The 18370-nt window shown below is 36.8% G+C and overlaps 1 protein-coding gene across 8 annotated transcripts in view; it reads left to right on the top strand.

The window, feature by feature from the left end:
* DENND1A (DENN domain containing 1A) overlaps positions 1 to 18370 on the top strand; it is a 695411-nt gene that overhangs the window by 191858 nt on the left and 485183 nt on the right. For 7 of the 8 annotated variants that reach the window (XM_072631873.1, XM_072631875.1, XM_072631872.1 and 4 more), the window contains exons 4-5: positions 3034 to 3083; positions 14738 to 14857. In XM_072631873.1, the coding sequence (XP_072487974.1) occupies positions 3034 to 3083; positions 14738 to 14857 (170 nt within the window). The remainder of the gene's footprint in view (positions 1 to 3033; positions 3084 to 14737; positions 14858 to 18370) is intronic. The other variant, XM_072631876.1, reaches the window with a different exon arrangement.

Here is an 18370-nt window from a genome sequence, read left to right as displayed (position 1 = left end):
GAAATTACAGATCCTTGATGTCTTGACATTTGTAGCTGTTATGTTTTAGAAAGTCTTAAAGCTGGGCCTGTTAACTACCTATTGGATCTTTAGGGCAAAATGTAGTAGTCATGGGATTTCTTTATCTGAGATATCTTTCAAGCATTTTTATCAGTAAAGTTCCAACTTAAAAAGGAAAAGTCCTTTTTGCATTTGTAGCTTTTGGGTAGTAGAGGAGATCAGTCTTTGTGGTCTGTATACCTTTGGTAGCACATGTATTTGAATTTTACAGACTGTTTGGTATATATGCTGAAGTGATTTCCTTCAAAAATATACTTTTTGAAGGAAATTTCATCCTGAGGTAAAAAGAGGACTCTCTCTTTTTTTGTTTAAATTATTTCTTTTGTTTAAATTATTGGGAAGGATACATGTATAGGATAAGGGTGTTAGTGGGGCTGGGGCCCTAAATATGTTAAAGTGAATATTCCTCCCTCTACTCTACTAGTTGTTTGAATGATGTTCTTATTGGCCAGGAAAACTCCTTTATTCCTATGTATAGTAGTCTTAGAATCACAGAGTTAGAAGGGACCTTTGAACGTAAAATGTTCAAACATAGAACATGAGTATTCAAGCTAAAAGGAACTATGATGATATGCAGATGTTAGGGAAGTATCCTAGTGTCTTGATTCTAAGCAGGATAAGGTCAGAGCTCACATGTCAGAGGCCAGAATCCCAGGGACAGAATCTAAGTTCTACTAGGGGGTGAAGGGGGGGTGGGAATGAGGAGCAGGACTAGAGTACAGGTGGAAAATAGAGTGTGGTGTTCATAGAGTAGCAAGGAAGCAATAGTGTGGTTGGAATAGTAGATTTGTAGGAGAGAGTTATGTTCAAGAAGACCAGAAAGAGAGAAAAGGACTAGGTTATGAAGCATTTTAAGTGCTAATTAAAGGAGTTTATATTAGATGCCAGAGATAATAAGGACCCACTGGAGTTTGGGCATGGGAGGTGGGGTGGGTTGTGACCTGATGACATTTGTGCTTTAAGAATGTAGAATATTACAAGTTGTTCAGGAACACATGGAGAATGCTCTTGTCAGAACTGTCCAGCATCCTGCTTCTCCTTAATTCCAGTCCTAAGCAGTCTCTTCTGTGTGAGCTAGGTGGTGATTAATCTTTAAATAGAAGACATCCTCTTTTAAAATAGCACATTGGTTATTACAGACAGCACAGCTCAGATATGACTAGTGTACAGATACAACAATTTAGACTATATTGAGAGAAATTTTCCTTTGTTATTCATTCTAATCAAAGTTCATTTAGTGTTGGCTTTCATTTTTTAACAGTGGTATAGTTAATGTAGTCCTCGTCTAACAATGTTAAAGAATAGAATATTCTCAGTTGAATTATGTAGGAGGAATATGTGCTAGCAGGGAAAGCCAAAAAGCTTTCTGCTTCATTGAGTAGACGATTAGATTGATGTGAGTTTCTTTCTTGAGTGATAGGACTGGTTTTAAAACTAAATGAAGCGAGCATCATCAATCCAGTTAGCATTGATAACTCATTATTATTGGTTGGAAAAGGACTACATTTGTAACCTGATCTTTACTTCATCACACTGACAGATTTGGATTTAGTTAAGGCAGGCTTGTTTCAATTTAGACCTAAGACTTAAAGTCATAAAAATGTGCTCACCATTTTGTCCTGAAATTTGTGAGCGAAAAAGGCTAGAGAGCAAAGCAGATTCATGAAAGGAATACATGTGTAATTTTTATAACATTTGAATTAATGAATTTTTAATGGTGTCAATGAGGCTTTTCATTTAAGTTAAGCTAATTAGAAAAATTTTGTTGTCACAGGAGGTTGTGTAAGTAACTTATCTGCCTTTTATATGATAGGCACTTAAAAAACGTTTGCTGACTTCAAAGGCCTGTTGCGTTTATCTGGATATATGTTTATGTGATCTGAACTTTTTTGATTCCATATTCAACCATTCTGTCTACTAAGGACTCTTCTTGGTCTCTCTGACATTATAAGGTCCCATGTTCTAATATTCAGTTTTATGTTCTAACATTCTGTGTTTTAAAAGCTTCCAGGTCTAATGTTTTGTGTTCTAACATGGTGTATTTCATGCATATCATTTGAGACCAACATTCTGTGTTTTATGGTATGTTGCTCTGTGGCCCAGCCTTCTTTCTGACACTAATATTCTCTGACTCTGACACTTTTACTGAGGAATGGTTTTCTTGTCCAAAGAATGAGGAATTTTGAAGTACCACTCCACCTTTCCATTCTTCTCTGTTCTTTCTGAAGAATGTGTTTAGTGTTTCCTACCTACCTATTTCAAAAAGATGTTTAAAGTAATAGTTTACTTTGATTAATTGATAAACTGGGAATGTGTAAACAAGGACAAGCACAGTGGTGTCATTAAAAAACAACTTGAAAATATTGCAATTTGATGCCAAAATAAATTGGTGACAAACAGAAACTTTCACCCAAAATTAGGCAAATAGAGGTTGTAAAGGAGGAAATGATTGTGAGTACATTCAGGAAAAATGATCTCTGAGAACGATTGGCTTTATCTCTTTCTTGTTATTGGTCCTATTGATGTTGGGAAGCGGTTCCTAATCCCAGACCCCTCTGTTCCTAGGTAACAGGCAAAAATGGTGCCAGCAGAAGTGGTCCTGCCAGGCCAAGCCCATGTGGTTTGGTGTTATTCAGTCTGATCCATATGGTCATGCTGAAGATGGTCCCTTGAGGGGTGTTAACACTCAGCCATGCAAACTCCTCCCTCCCTTTGGAGCTTTGCTGCCGGGCCCCTGCTGCTTGCCCATGTGTGAATCTTGATTAATTTTTCATTTTTAATGAAGTTTGATCATGTTTATTATTTCACATGATTGACTGCCCAGTCCTCCTCCCCATGTAATTGATAAAGCTCATATTTCTTCATCTGTCTCAGATTTCTTCAGGGGTAGAGTTGTAAGATTGGGCGCTTGTGGTTAATGTTAGATTTATTGCTCCCATTAGATGTATAAATTATCTCTTTTTCTCTCCACAGGAAGTTCTACAGACTTTGACCAAGTTTTGTTTCCCCTTCTGTGTGGACAGGTAGTGTTAGATTTTTAAACTTTACAAGAGAGAAAAAAAAACAACACTTGTCAATAAAACTGCTATGGAGAATGAAAACCATGCTATTTGTAACATTCTGTCTGTTTAACTATGATTTAAAGCACCTATGTGCCGGGGAGAGTTGCAATATCCTCTTTCCTGGGGATTTTATGGGCACCATCAAAAAGTTTAAAAGTTTGAACTGTGCATTGGTAGAGGAGTGTGGGATAGTGGGAAGAGTGCTAGACTGGGAGGCAAAAGATCTGCAATTGACTTCTTAACTAATGTGTTATGTGACCTTGGTCCAGTAATTTTCCCTCTGTAGGCTTCAGTTTCCTCATCTGCAAAATGAAGATTAAATTATAGTATTAGTAATAGCAGTGAAGAAGAAGCAGTGGTATAGTTCATAGTTTGAGCAAGAGTTCATAATTTGGAGTCAGAGGACCTAAGTTCAAATTCAGCTACTTTATGTCTTTGGGACTTGGTACAAGTCACTTGTACAACTCTGTGGGCCTCAGTTTCCTCATCTGGAAAATGAGAGTGCAACAATACATGATCTTTAAGACTGTCAAATTCTAAACCTTGTAATTATTTTACTCTAATAATAATAACATATAATAATGCTTTAAGGTATACACATTCCTCTCCTCTCCCTTCCCCCATTAACAACACCGAAGTAATAATGGCAGGACTATTATCCCCATTTTCCAAGTAAGAAAACTGAGACCCAGAAGTGAATTTGTCCAAATTCACATAACTTGTGTCAGAGTCACAATTTGAACCCAGGTCTTTTTGACTCTAGGCCCAGTGCTCTTTGTTACCTTTTGGTCATCTCTACAGTCTCTCCTGATTTTATGAATGAAAGATTCCATTAATTTGATTTCAACACCAAACAAAGTACTGAGTTAGCGTGGTTGGAGCTTAATCTCCAGCTATTTATTCTGTATGTATATTATGTTAAACATGTAAGTGTTGTTATAGAAATTCATGCATTTTGAATATCATGTATATATGTATGTATGTGGAGTATGCAGATGGAAGGGGAGAGAGAGAGAGAAGAATAAGAAGGAGGAGGAGGAGAAAGGGAGGGAGAGACAAAAAGAGGGAGGGAGGGGAGGAGGAGAAAGGGGGCAATATGTGTATATTGAGTAGATAGAAATTGTAGGTGTAACAATTTTAAAAATGCTTCACTTCTCTGGAAATTGAGTGACCCCTCTCCATTCTTGATATGATGGGTCAGATAGACAGCCTCAAGTAGTGACTAGGGCACTGGACTTGGAGTAAAGTGACTCCAAGGCAAGTCTTAAGTTCTACTTCCTGTTGTTAATTCTATAACTTTGGGCAAGTCACTTTCTCCTCACCTGTTTAAATGAGGAAGTCACACTAGCTGATCTCTCTGGCATCTTTTGACTCTGATACAATCTGTGATTCTGTGACATGTTGTTAAGTCATAATTTGGATCTTGATTGGACATCTAATTTAATTCAACAAAGTGCCTCATATGTGCCCAACACCATAACTGGTGTTGGGGATACAAAGATGAAATGACCCAACCACTGCCCTCAGTTAGCTTACAGTTCATTGGCAGAGGTGAGACATGCATACACATAACTATGATGCCCAGTTAAATGTAAATCAGTACAAAGGGAACATTCAAGCTCAGGGCCATGAGAAATTTTAAGAAGCAAGGAATATTCCCACCTGAGGGAAATTAGGTAAGGACTCTTAGCCCATTCAATGCATATGTAGTCAACATTAAATTAAAAATTGGCCTTAATTTTAAGATGAGTAGATTACAAATAGATCAAAATAAATTTCTTTTCCTTCTTTTGTCTTCTAAACCAAGCCAAGCAGATTGTATTTGCTTGTTGGTTTCTATTTAATGTCAGTTTCCCGTTTATTTGTATTAACCAGCGATATGTAAAACCGAGATTTTACTCACTGATAAAATGTATATTGCAAATCATGGTGATGATATACTTATAGGGACTAATGGAACTGGCATTTTAAAGAATTTAGTTGGATTTTTTAATAAAGAAAAACAATTTAATCAGTTCAAATATGACTTTCAGTTAAATGGAGATCCATTTTGGGAGGGTTTGTTTTTTTCCATGACTGTTATTTTTAAATGAATATTTTAAAACTAGAGAATGGTATAGTGGATTGAGTGCTGACATTGGAATTAAGGAGACATGGCTTAAAATCCCCCTTCTGATATTTGCTGAGTATATGGCTATGGACAAATCACTTAACCACCCAGAGCTTTAAGGAACTCTCTAAGATTCTATATTATAGATCATGTTCTGTGTTATTAGAGGCAGCTTTCACACTGATGAAACTGTAGGCCCTTGAGATATTTTTCAGCTAATAGAAGAAAAATAATATGATGAAGGGGACAGAACATTGGACTTGGATTCTGGAGGCCACTTCTATCCATGATTCTGCAGCTGTGTTGCTTTGTGGCCTTGGCTAAGGCACTTTACTTCTCTAAGCCTCAGTATGCCCATCTTTAAAATGAAATTAGACTCTATGATCTCTTAAGAGCCTTCCAGCTCTTACGGTTATATTCTAATATACTTTGTTTTATGTTATAATATTCTAAGTTCTAAAGCCCCTCACTATAACATTCTGGGTTTTAATATTCTATATACTCAATTCAGAATGCTGATAATTCCTTCACATGCATTATTTGGGGACAGAAATGTTACCTAGTGATATAGCTGAATCTTTTACAATAGTTCCCTCTTTTACTGAGATCTTTTCACCTTAAGTGTGATGAAATAGTTTTCTTGATAGAATAAAATATTTTGGGGAATGTGAAAGGAACATAGTATTTAAGTCCCCCCTTTCTTTTCCCAGCTTTGAACTTCTACAAAATTTAATCTAGTTTAGTTTATACTGGAGATACTAATAAATTAGTTCCTTTTCAAGAAATACAAAAATTTTAATGCCAGGATTTTCTCCCTAAGTATTTTTAGTACAATTTATATGGCAAATGAATATTTTAGCTCTGTTTGTCACTGGCCAGGGTCTAAGCACCCCAGGTGTTGATTATTTTATTGTGGGATATAGAGTATATCCTAGAGTTGGAGAGTAATGCCCTAGTGGATTATTTTAGAAAAAAAGTTTTCCTAGTCATTCCTGTGTCCTTTTTCCTTGTCTGCCATAACAAATAGTAGTACAGTATATTAGTCCAAAAAAGCAGGACTTGCCCAATCACTGTGAAATAGAGAAGAGATAACTTGTTAGAAAACTTAATAGTACATGGAACATTCGAATAAAAATGGACCTTACAACATAGGATGTTAGAGCCAGAAGGGACTATATTAGAATATAGGATATCAGAGCTGGAAGGAGCCTTAGACATCATTTATACCAATACATCCATTTTATAGGTGGGGAAACTGTGGCCTAGGGAGATACCTCTCTGGAAGGAAGTTAGTGGTAGAATAAGGCAGAAAATTGAATCCTCTCTACACAATTAGGGTTTTCAAACATATGAGGGCTTGTCTGTGAAAGGAAGATTAGTCTTTTTTAGCTTGATCTAGAGAGAAAAACTAGGAGCATGGGTAGAAATTACAGGGAGGCAAATTTCAGTATTAGCAAGATTTTTCTAACAGAGCTCCCAGATGTAGCTCTAACAGATATAGCATGAAATAGGCCATCTCCAGGGTTAGTAATTTCTCTAACATTAGAAATGTGCAAAATGGATCTGTAGAAGGGGTTCAGACTTTGGCTAAGTGAGGACTAGATGACCTGTGAGGTCTCTTCCAGCTCTCAGGTTCTATAAAATTGCCTGTTAATTCTAATATCTTGGGATTGTAGAATTTTAATTTTTATATGACTAAACACCTAATACAATGCCTTGTACATAGGAACCTGAGAAATACATTTTTTAAAAAATTAAATCTTGCTTGTCATTTTAAGATTTTCTGTTTGAAACTAGGAATTATGCAACAAAATAACTTCCTGAAAATACATAATTTTGGCATTATTTGTTATTCTCTTATCTTCACACTGTTTCTCTGAAGTAGATTGGTAGAAGTAACATTCTCTCCATTTGAAAAAAATTATGACAGAAATTACATACTTAAGAAAAATTTTTAAACACCTGTTGAACATCTTATATGTGATCAATACTATTGAAAATACAGAAGTATAACACATGGCCATTTTCCCTCAAAGCACTTAGTTGTGTTGGTGAGACAAAATATACGGTAAAAAATAGTGGGCTATTCAGTTCAGCTAATAATCACAACGAACATTTATAGCTCTTTCACTTTAGCAGCACATTTTACGTATATTACCTCATTTCATCTTCACAGCAACTCAGCAACTCTCTGTGAAGCTTCTGTTCTTCAATGCAGAGTGCTTTGCTGGGCACTAGAGGTGAGAAGGAAATAAATCAAATGGTTGAGGTGGTGGTGATGGTGTTTCTGCATTTATGGAGTTCACAATCTACTAAGGAGATGAAATTCATATAATTATATACTGTTTGAGATATGATAAATGCATAAGAGAGGTACAGATGTTTTGGTATTGATGAACTAAAGTGAGGAGTGTTATTTATGACAGAAGGAATGAGGGAAGGCTTCATGGAAGAAAATATAGGTGGCATTTGAGCTGGTTCTTGAAGAATGACTAGAATGCTAGTAAGCAGAGATAGCTGAGAGGATATTCCAGATACTGGTAACACTAGCAAATATAATGTGATGGCAAAGTAGAGAATGTTCTCTAGAGGGATAAGGGGAGATGGCTGAGCAGCTTTGTATGGAGCATGGAATACATGAAAAGGAATGGGGGATATCCTAGGAAAGATAGGTCAGAACTAGGTTATAGAAAAGCTTTAAATGGCAGTCTAAGGACTATAGACTTTATTCAGTCTGCAGATGGTTCTATATTAAGCCATTCCTGCTTGACAACCCAGGGACAGTGGAAGAAAAGAAAAGTAGCTGCCATGTGGGATTCAGTACATTGGCCCACATATAACTGCTCCATAAATGTTTGGTGATGATGACTTGGCTAACAGGGACCTTGTCTCTCATGTGATACCTGGAATCCAACTGTTTCATCCACATGGTCCATGCTTCTGCATTCCATTTATATACTATACCTGGAAGCTTCTTCAAGATTTAATGAAATGCTTCTGGAGGAGACAGAAATAACCATCACTTGGCAGGCAGCATGAAGGTTAGATTCTGTGGTTTGAATAAACATTGCTTTTCTTCCTTGTTCTTCATGTTGACATGGACTTTGAAGATGCATTAGAGGATGTAGAATAGTGTTGATTTTATCCTTAAACGATCGTTTTTGGAGATATTCCTATTTTTGGTTCTTTTGACTTGCTGAGAGTTAGTGTCCAGTTGGGTTCAGAATTGATCTACTTGGGGGCATCCACAGTAGAATTATTTGTGTTGTTTTTTTTTTTAAAGAAAACTTCACAAAGAAATTTTATCTTGAGAAATTGTGAAAGTTTAAGGATTGAGAAAACATAAAAGAATATGGTACCAGAATGAAGTTGTTGGTTCTCCTTCTAGCCCTGCCACTAACTTTTAAGTAAATCAATTTTAGGGTTTTTTATCTGTAAAATGAGGAGTTTATACTAATGATCTCTAAGGTCCTATGAGCTGTTAACCATTTTTTTGTTTTAAGATCTCTCCCGGTTCCAATGTGTCTGTATCTTAAAGATCTTTTTGAGCTTTAACATTTTTAATGTATTTTTTTATGTTCTATATTAGTTCTACATTCTCAAGGCCTTTGAATTCTGACACTTTGTTCTCTGTCCTAAGCTTCCTTTTAGCTCTAATTCTCTTTGTTCTGTATTCTCATATTCTTTGCTCTAAGGTCCCTTAAAACTCTAACATTCTATGAACATTTGATTACTGTAAGATAAAGAATTGATGCTGAAGTAGAGGATAAACATAAAAACAAAAACTATTAAGAAATCAGATCCTTTTCCCAAAGTAGTTATCATGGAGAAATATCTAATATTGTTGTAGTCCATATCAACAAATGGAAAGTTGAATCAGTCCTCTCCTATGCAAAAATCTTTAAGACATTTGTTTGACAGGCACTTCCTGACTATAAGTTAACTGGAAGTTGACCAAGGAGAAATATCTTAAAATATAATGGTTTTGAGCTTTGTCATTTGGTATATGTTTGTTAACCAACTGTTCATTAACATACAACCAACTAGTCTGTAAAAGTAAGTGTCCCTCTGTAAGCTATGGTACCCCCTAAAGTGCCCTTCTCTTTGAATTAGATATCTGACTAGCAGCTGTTGTTAAGCAAAAGCTCAATAACTATAAAAAAGAAATACAACCAGAAGGGAGCACCTTCTCCTGGCTGATCTATCCAAGTCATCAGGATTCAAATGGTAAAAGTTTCTTCAATAGGAGAACAGATAAGCCAGACAAAGAAGTTTTAGGACCATGAAATGTCAGAGCTGACAGGAACCTCACAGGCTATCTGGTCCAATCCATTAATTTTTATTGGTAAGCAAACCAAAGCCTAGAGAGAAGGAGGAGTGACTACTCTTTGAAGGTTAGTTAGTGACAGAGCCAAAACTAGGCTCCATGTCTCCTGATTCCAAGTTTAGTATTCTCACTCCTATACTATGATCCTGTAATCCTTCTTGTTGTGAATGAATGAATGAACAAATCCTTTTGAGGTATCAGATAACCAAGCAATTTCTAGCTGCACTTTCTACATTCTTGGTTTTATTATTATTGTTATTTGTGAATAGGAAGGAGGATCTTGATGAAAGTCCTACTTTCATTTCTTATTGTGACTTTAGGGTGGTGTCCAACTTTCTAGTCATGTAAGCATGATCAAATCACTTTTGAGCTTCAGTTTCCTCTTCTATAAAATGGGGATAATATTTTCATGACATCCTTTATAAAGGTATTAAAGAAAACACTTTACAAACTGTAAAATACCACAGAGGTGTGTAATTACTGTTCCTCCACTAAAACCTTACTGTTCAAGTCTGGAGGTGACCTTGAAGAGGACAAGCTCCTGTAAGTCATACTGGCCTTCAGTGGTGTGGGATTCTTGTCCTTGGGGTTACAGTACTTTTCCCTCTAAGGTTGCCTTATATCCTTTGTATGGATCTTGTATATAACTATGCACATTTTTTCCTCCATTTGAATGTATGATCCTTGAGGGTAGGGACTGTTTTTACTCTTTGTCTCCCTAGAGCTTAGTACAATGGTTGGCACATAGTTAGAGCTTAATGAATACTTGTTGATTGAGTGATAGAGTGTGTGTCTATTACCAGAGGAGCAGCCTAGCCAAGTGAAGGAGATTCATTAGCAGAATGTTGACCATTAGGCAATGATTTTTTTTTTTTTGGCCACAGCAAATTAACTACTAAGTCTTGAAAAAATTGTTTTGTGTATCAGTGGGAGAAGTGCCCATGCTGATGGTATTGTAGGTCCTCTGAAGTGTTTTGCATAGATTTTAAAAAACAATAACACACTTTTCTATAACAGTGCAGTTTACAAAATACTTTAGCCAGGCTCTTACAGTTACAACATAAAACAATTCTTTGAGGTAGGTAATGTAGATTGTATTACCTCCATTTTACCAAGGAGAAAACTGAGGCTTAGAGAAGGGAAGTCACTTGCCCCATGCCATACAGATACAGAATTAAAAATTGAACCCAGATATTTTTGAATCCCCTAAGTCAGAATTAGCTCATTTTATTGTCAGAACCTACCACTTATTCTCTTTATATCCTGTCTTTTTTCTTTAAGGATTAAAAGAAAGGTTAATTATAACTGTTCATATTTATGTAATACCTTAAGGTTCACAAAGCACCTTCCACCCCATATTTCAGTGAGGTTAATAGGGCATGTATAGTCGTCTCCATTTGACAGATGTATCCCAGAGGAGAAAAGTGACTTGCCCAGTTATGTGACTGGGCTATGTGAATGGGTTATATGAATGGTGGAGCTGGGATTTGAACCCTGGTCTTCTGCCAGAACTTTCCATTCTACTACACTGCCTCTCATACTTGTACTAAGGACTGGATGGGCATTTGCAAAGCACCAAGTATTTAAATATGACACATTCCAACCAGAGCAACACACATAACCTTTTTGGAATGCTACCTGAACCTGTTTATTTTAACCATCTTAGAACCTGAAGCCCAGAGTAAAACTCAGAAAGATACATAATTTGTGAGATCACAAAGCATTACTTCATAAAAAGCTAGTGTGTATTTGTAACTTAGAATTTTTCTGACCTGTTGTGCAAAATAATTCAATCACACGAGCCTTCCCCTCCCCCAAGTGAGCCTTGCTTTCGTCCCCAATCACTTTAATTATGTGAGCTTGAGTCTCGTTTCTCACACATCCTCAGCTCTCAACCTTGTTAAAATTAATCATATAATCCTTCTTTAAAACATAGTATTAAGTCACCATAGTAACATCGCATCCAAGCTTTATAGATAAAACATAACAGCCACAAGAAGGTAGCATTGGGTGTCCCCTCGACAGCTCTGTAACTTTTATAGAAATGTGTTTCTTCTCTTGGCTTGTTCAGGATAGAGGATAGCATTACTTACACCTGTTTTATTACTATGTTCCTTTTAAATTGCTACCTTGTTTCTGTTCACATTCTTGGTTAAACCTGGCAGAAGAAAGTATATTCCTTTCCTTCTGAATTATTTTCTTGGCCTTGGCAATCAATCTCCAGACAATATAATTACCCCTCTATAAATTGAAATAGATCTTCTCCCTAGACCTTTGTCATGGGAAAATCTTGTTAAAGTGATGATGGTGGTAGTGATGATGAAAAAGATGGTGATGATGATAATAATGGGGGAAAATGGGGATGGTGATATACATTTGGGCTTTACATTCTTTTAGATGAAAAAGATTTACAAAATACTTTCTTGCACATAACAACATTTGAGAGACTTTGTGAGGTATACTAGTACCCTGGCTGGAGGGAGTCCTAGTCTAACTCTTCATTTGTAGGTAAAGAAGCTAAAACTCAGAGATAGGAAGCAATTTACCCAAGATTTACCCAGGTAGTAAGAAGTGAGCTAGAATTCAGAACCAAATTCTGTGGCTTTTCCCACTACCTCACTTGTATATGCTAGCTTAGAAGATCCTGGTGGTAATCCCAGCTTTGTTACCTACTACCTATGTAGAAGTGTGCAAGTCACTTTACTCCTCTGAGCCTATTTTATCATCTGTGGAACGGTTTTAATCATATTTCCACTCCCAGATAGATAAAAAGTACATTCTGTAGGCTTAGAAGCCTAGAAATGGAAGTAGCTGTCATTCTGCTTCATCTTGATCATAAGCCTGGATGGTTGGTGAACAATTCCTTTTCCCAAAGTGCTTTAAACTTTGCAAAATGCTTTCCTCATAAGACCCCCAGTAGTACAAACAATATTACCCTTATTTTTAAAATGAGGCAGTCAAAGCTTAGAGAGTGGGAAGTTACCTTGCCCAGGCACACATAGCTAGTATGTGTGAGAACTGGAACTAAAACCCAGACTTCAGGTCTTAACACTTTTTTGACCAGCCAGGTGGTCTCTCTTTTTTGTAACCGTAGAATTCTATGTAAATGTGAGTTTTTGCTGTTATTATCATATCCTGGCAGCAATGCGGAAGTAGGAAACTTAAGTACTATTATCCCCATTTGATTGATGAGCAAATAGAGGTTTAGACTTGTGCAGTAGAGTTGGTACTTGAAATCTCCGTACTCAAATGTTGGGCTTTCTCCATCAAACCACATCTACTGGCAGAGATAGAGGCTATTGACTTTTGGTGCCCCTTGCATGATGCTGCCAAATAGGACTTGCTACATCAGACCCATTAAAGATGCTCAGGTTCCTTAAGGTTCCTTGAGTATTGATTTACCTGTACATCTCTTAAACAGGTTTTTTTTTTTGTTTGTTTGTTTTTTACAAGAGCTGGGTTTTAAAGAAGTCTTATATGATGCTGAAGACTCAACAGTAATTATGAGTGCTATCTTTAGAGAAGACCACTTCAACTGTTATTTACCATCTTATCTTAGATAATAGTATTCTTTTAATTTGTACAGTGAATTATATAGAAGAGCATTTTTGTAATCTTAGTACAGAATATATAGATTCATTTTTGGTATTTTATATAGGAAAGAATGTGGTTAAGTTTAAAAGCTCATGAATTCCATTGAAAATTTTGAATAAAGAAAATCTGTCAATGCTAAAATTTCATCAAAGATACTCATTGCATTTCAGCAAGTATTTATTAGGCTCCTGCTGACCTCTCTAGGTCTTAGCTAAGGACTCCTTCACGCCTGTATGACAAGGCTCTTCTTAACCCTAGTGTTCCAGTGTTCCATGTCCTGAAGGCTCTTTTGGAGCTAACACTACTAAATTCTATTTTTAGAAGTTTAAAATAGCTATATACGTGTCAATTTTAAAATTACCCATATTATGTTTTGTTAGTTTATGATGTAGTTTATTGGTCGTTGTACTTTTGCCTGTTTTTTTCCTAAAGAACAGACGTTGCATTCTAATTTTACTTTAAGGCCTATATGTGTGATGTGCTTTTTATTTTTGTTTTAATGCAGTAAAAACATTTCTTTGTTTAATGCTTTCCTATAGCATTGTTTTTCACTATCTTGAAAAGCAGCTTACATTGTTAAACAATCTGGCTTTCCTGGGCTCCAAAATGAGCTCCTTTGGGCTTCAAAAATCTTATATGGAAACTGGCATTTGGGAAAACAAATGCTCACCTTGTTCCTTGTATCTGTGAGTGGTTTTACTAAGCAGTCCTAAGCACTTCTAGAACATCATTTAGAATCAGGTAATCGTACAAAGTGAAGCAAGGAGTGAGAGAGCTATTTTAGAAGGGGGCCTTGGAAAAAAGAATGTCAACTGGAAAGGATTTTGAAACATAGAATATTTAGGATATTAGAGCTAGAACGAATCTAAAAACAGAATGTCAGAACTTAGAACAGAAGAACATGACTAAAATGTATATAGTGCTTTACATATATAGGGTGATCCAAAAGTCTTGATGTAGTTTCAAATGATTAAATCTTGGAACTGCACTAAGACTTTTGGGATACCCTGTATTATTGCATTTGATCCTCACAGCCCTCTGAAGTCAGTGCTCCCTTTCCCCTCATTTTTGCAGATGAAGAAATTGAGGCTGAGAAGAGTTGAAGTGACTTGCCCAGGGCCGTAAAATGATAAATATGTAAGGTGGAATTTGAACTCAGTCTTCCTTATTCCAAACTCAGCACCTATTCTAACCTTCCCCCTAACACAGAATGCCAGAACTGACAGAACCCTCAGAAACCATATATTCTAATTTGCTCATATTCCAGATGAGGAAATTGAAACTCCAAGGAATAAATTAACTTGGTTAGGTTATACTAGTAGTTAGTGACAGAGCCTGGAATTGACTTCTTTCAGTTGTAGTTACAATGATATATTCTTTTCCAAAAGTGGTCCGGGAGATTGACTTCCTTATTAATTTCCCTTTAATTCTGGTGAAAAATGTAAATATGCAAGTTCATTTAGAGAACCATAGGCCTACTGAGAAAGGAAATGTTACAGGTTCAATGACTTGGTTTGATTAGATACTTTTTATCACTGAACTGATTGCACAATTTATTTTCCTTTTGTTCTTTCTTTCCTGTAGCCTTACAGTGAGCCAAGTTGGCCAGAACTTCACATTTGTGCTCACTGACATTGACAGCAAACAGAGGTTTGGCTTCTGTCGCTTATCTTCGGGAGCTAAGAGCTGCTTCTGCATCTTAAGGTAAGGGGAGGTTGGGCTTTGGTGATTGGCTTGTTGGAACAAGCAGTAGTGGGCCTAGCTTTGTTGTGAATGTAATTTAAGTTTTCCAGCTGTTCTCCATCGTTCTCTATCTCTTCCCTGCAAGTCACTGCACTTTGGGCAAAGGATTTCAAAATATTGTTCATGCACTTTTAAGCCTAGGAAGATAATTTTCATTATTTATTTGTATTTCATGCCTTGAATGAAGGAGTCAGTGCCGCTGGGTCATGTGTGAAAGTTGGATGACATAGCTTGAGCTCTTCCTGTTATCTTGAGCTGTCAGAAATTATCTTGTTAAGCTTCTTTTTAAACATTTTGTACATGCAGGATTATTAATAAACATGTGTCTGCATCCAAAACTGTCTTGCCAATTCTGATCATGTCCTCCTCAGTTTCTACAGAAACTGCTGTTGGAGTTCAGTGGTGGTTTCTCTACCACCAGGAAGTCTTCCCGGATTTCTTCTCCCTTCTCTTCCCTCTACTTACATAGTAGTTTGTTTTTGCCTCTATAAATAATTTATGTATTATTTTATGTCATGGTTCTGTTTGTGCCATATTCCTGATTAGACTGTGATCTTCCTGAATGGCAAAGGTCGTATTTTGTTTAAATTTTATATATCACCCAGAACTGAGCGTAGGGCTCTGCTTCTAGTAAATATTTTAGGCATTTTAATGTTCATTGAAACAAATTTTTTCATCATTGCAGGGGACTAAGGTAATACAGTCATAGAATCATTGAAACTTACAGTTGAAAGGGACTCAGAGGTCATCTAGTTCTATTACCCATTCCTGAGTAAGGAGGAATCTAGTCCTTCCAGAGGTAACTTCTTGCACATTTTGAAAATCCTTAATTTTCTTTATATTGGTTTGAAATTTGCCTTTCTTCACCATCAGCCCATTGTTCTAGTCTTGCTCTCTTTAACGCAGGAGACCAAATCTAATCTCTCTTCTACATGATAGACCTCCCTCCAAAAAACAAATAAAACCAAAGACACTTTAACAATAGCAACAAAAACTGATATTTATATAGTGCTTCAGGGTTTGCTTTATAGACCTTGTCTCATTTGACCCTCACAGCAGCCCTATATTTAAGGAGCCATCACTGCTGCCATACCCTGGCTACAACCTCCTTTTCCTGTGCTCCAGGCTATCACCAGTAACTCCAGTGATCCTCAGGTGTCCAAGTTTCCAATCTTCCTTCCATCCTACTGTGTCCTCCCCTGCTCCCTGAATTTTTGTAAATCTCCATTTGTGTCCTGGCATTCCACTTGTTTGATGTTTGATTTCCTTTTGCCAGTAATGGTCAGAGTGACTGGTGTGGTGGGGCTGTGTGGAAATTGCATTTCAGCGCTGCACGGTATTCCTGAGGGAGAATTAAAGGTATCCCATACATACCACTCTCCATCTGCCTCTGTTAAATAGGTGTCAGAGGGGCCTGTCTCCTGTCTCTTACTGCTAACACGGAGCAGCACAGGTCAGGAGAACTTCAAGGTGCCCTTGACAAAACCCTGTTACCAAGGACTTGGATGTGGGCCTCTGAAATGAAAGGCCAGACCTTGGGTGAATTCCAGAAAAGGGATGTCTCTCTGGTGTACCAATTCCCCATTACATTTTATTTTTTCTTCCTAGTCCCTTCCCCCTTTCTCTCTCAAATACAGGCACATGTTACAGTGGGGACAGGAGGGAGTGGAGCTTCTGAACTTTCAGGTCTCTTAATTTGAAGTGCTAGACATTTATGCTCTTCTGTACAGACTTCTTGCTCAAACTAGAGGTAGCACAGTGTATTAGGAAGAGCACCGCACTTGGAATCAGAAGACCTCCCTCAAGATTTTGGCTCTTGTGTGACCATGAGCCACACATTATCTCTTTGAACCTCAGTTTCCTTATCTATACTAGAATGGAAGTCAAGGGACCTGGGTCCTAGCCAGTTGTAATTGATTTTGGCCAGGTCACCTTACCTCACTGATTCATCAGTAAAAATATTTGCACTCCCTACTTCCCAGAATTTTGTTAGGGAAGTGCTTTGTAAAACTTAAGCATTATACAAAGGAGAGCTGCAGCCACTACTACCACCACCACCACTACCACTACCACTTGAAGTTCTAAAGGAAACAGGGGATTCTAAGAGGTAGAGGTGAGAAGAGAGTGCATTTTAGGCACAGGATCAGTCATTGAAAAGATGATAGAACCAGGTTTGATGTCCCATGCCTGTAATCCCTGTTGTAGTCGACTACCCCTCATCCCCTAATCATTTTATAGAGGAAGGAACTTATAGCTCGAGAGGAGAGCCAGGAGATTTCGAGCTATAAAGAGGTATTAGAAGTTAGAATTAAGTGACTTGTCCAAAGTCACACAGCCAGAAAGTAGTAGAATTGGTACTTGAATCTAGGTACTTTGTCTACAGATGCAGTGCTTTTTCTATGACAATATGGTAGACTGTTGCTTGTTGGAGTTCAGGCATGTGTGTATAGATATAGCTGTAGATATATTGATGTACATATATTTATGCCTACATAGAAATATGAATGTATGTATGTGTGTGTGTGTATTTATACACACTTATCTAGCATGTCAGGATAGCCAAAGCCTAGAAATTGTCAGGATGAAATTCACTGAATTTTTACATGAATATGCTTTAGTTTTCTTTCTAGTGATTTCAGAAAGTATTGCTGTATCATCTCTTTTTGCAAGATCAATGTATTTGTCATTCTCTACATAGTATTATTTTTATGCCATAGGTGGAAAGTTGAATAACCATTTAATCACTTCGGGTATTATCTTTTTGAACTCTTTAAAAATCAGAGGATAATCTAGTAATGAAGAGTCAAAAGACCTGTGTCCTAGGGCCTCTCACAGCTCTAATTTTGTGATTTTAGTTAAGTCAGTTCTCTTCTCTGGGCCCTGGTTTCCTCATTGATAAAATAAAGCATTGAACTAAATGCTTTTTTCTCATTCGAAGTTCTGTGTTCTAACATTTTGTGTTTTAAGATTCCATGAAACTATGATATTCAATTCTAGAAATTTTCTGATGAATTCTAGAACTGTATGTTAGGTTCCAAGGTACCCTCCCTGACTGACTTTTATTTTTGAGTCAACAATGTCATTATGTTGGTGGGTATGATTGATAGGACACACCAAACTGCAGATTAATATATTCAGCATATTAAAGTAGAAAGAAATAATAGCTGGTTATGCTGTTTCTGGAAAACTTTATATGAAATAAATGCTGCATTTTTTCCTTTCTAGAATTGTTCTAGAAGGTTGTACCCAGGCTCTCATAGTTTTGTGTTTTTTCTTTTAAAGTAGGAAATAGATATTGGCTTACTTTCTGTCTGTTACTGTAACCATGAATAGAGAGGACTTAGTGGATGATGAGATGGAACAATGTCTTGGAATTGGATTTGGAAGATGAAGTATGAAAAAATTAAATGTATTATGTTTGTACCCAGGAAGCAGAATCAGTATATTAGTTTTCTTATAGAAACATTTCAGTTC

The sequence above is a fragment of the Notamacropus eugenii genome, chromosome 1 (assembly GCF_028372415.1).
Source record: "Notamacropus eugenii isolate mMacEug1 chromosome 1, mMacEug1.pri_v2, whole genome shotgun sequence".
Lineage (NCBI taxonomy): Eukaryota > Metazoa > Chordata > Mammalia > Diprotodontia > Macropodidae > Notamacropus > Notamacropus eugenii.
The sequence above is the reverse complement of the archived record's forward strand: the minus strand, read 5'-3'. Positions and strand labels throughout refer to the sequence as shown.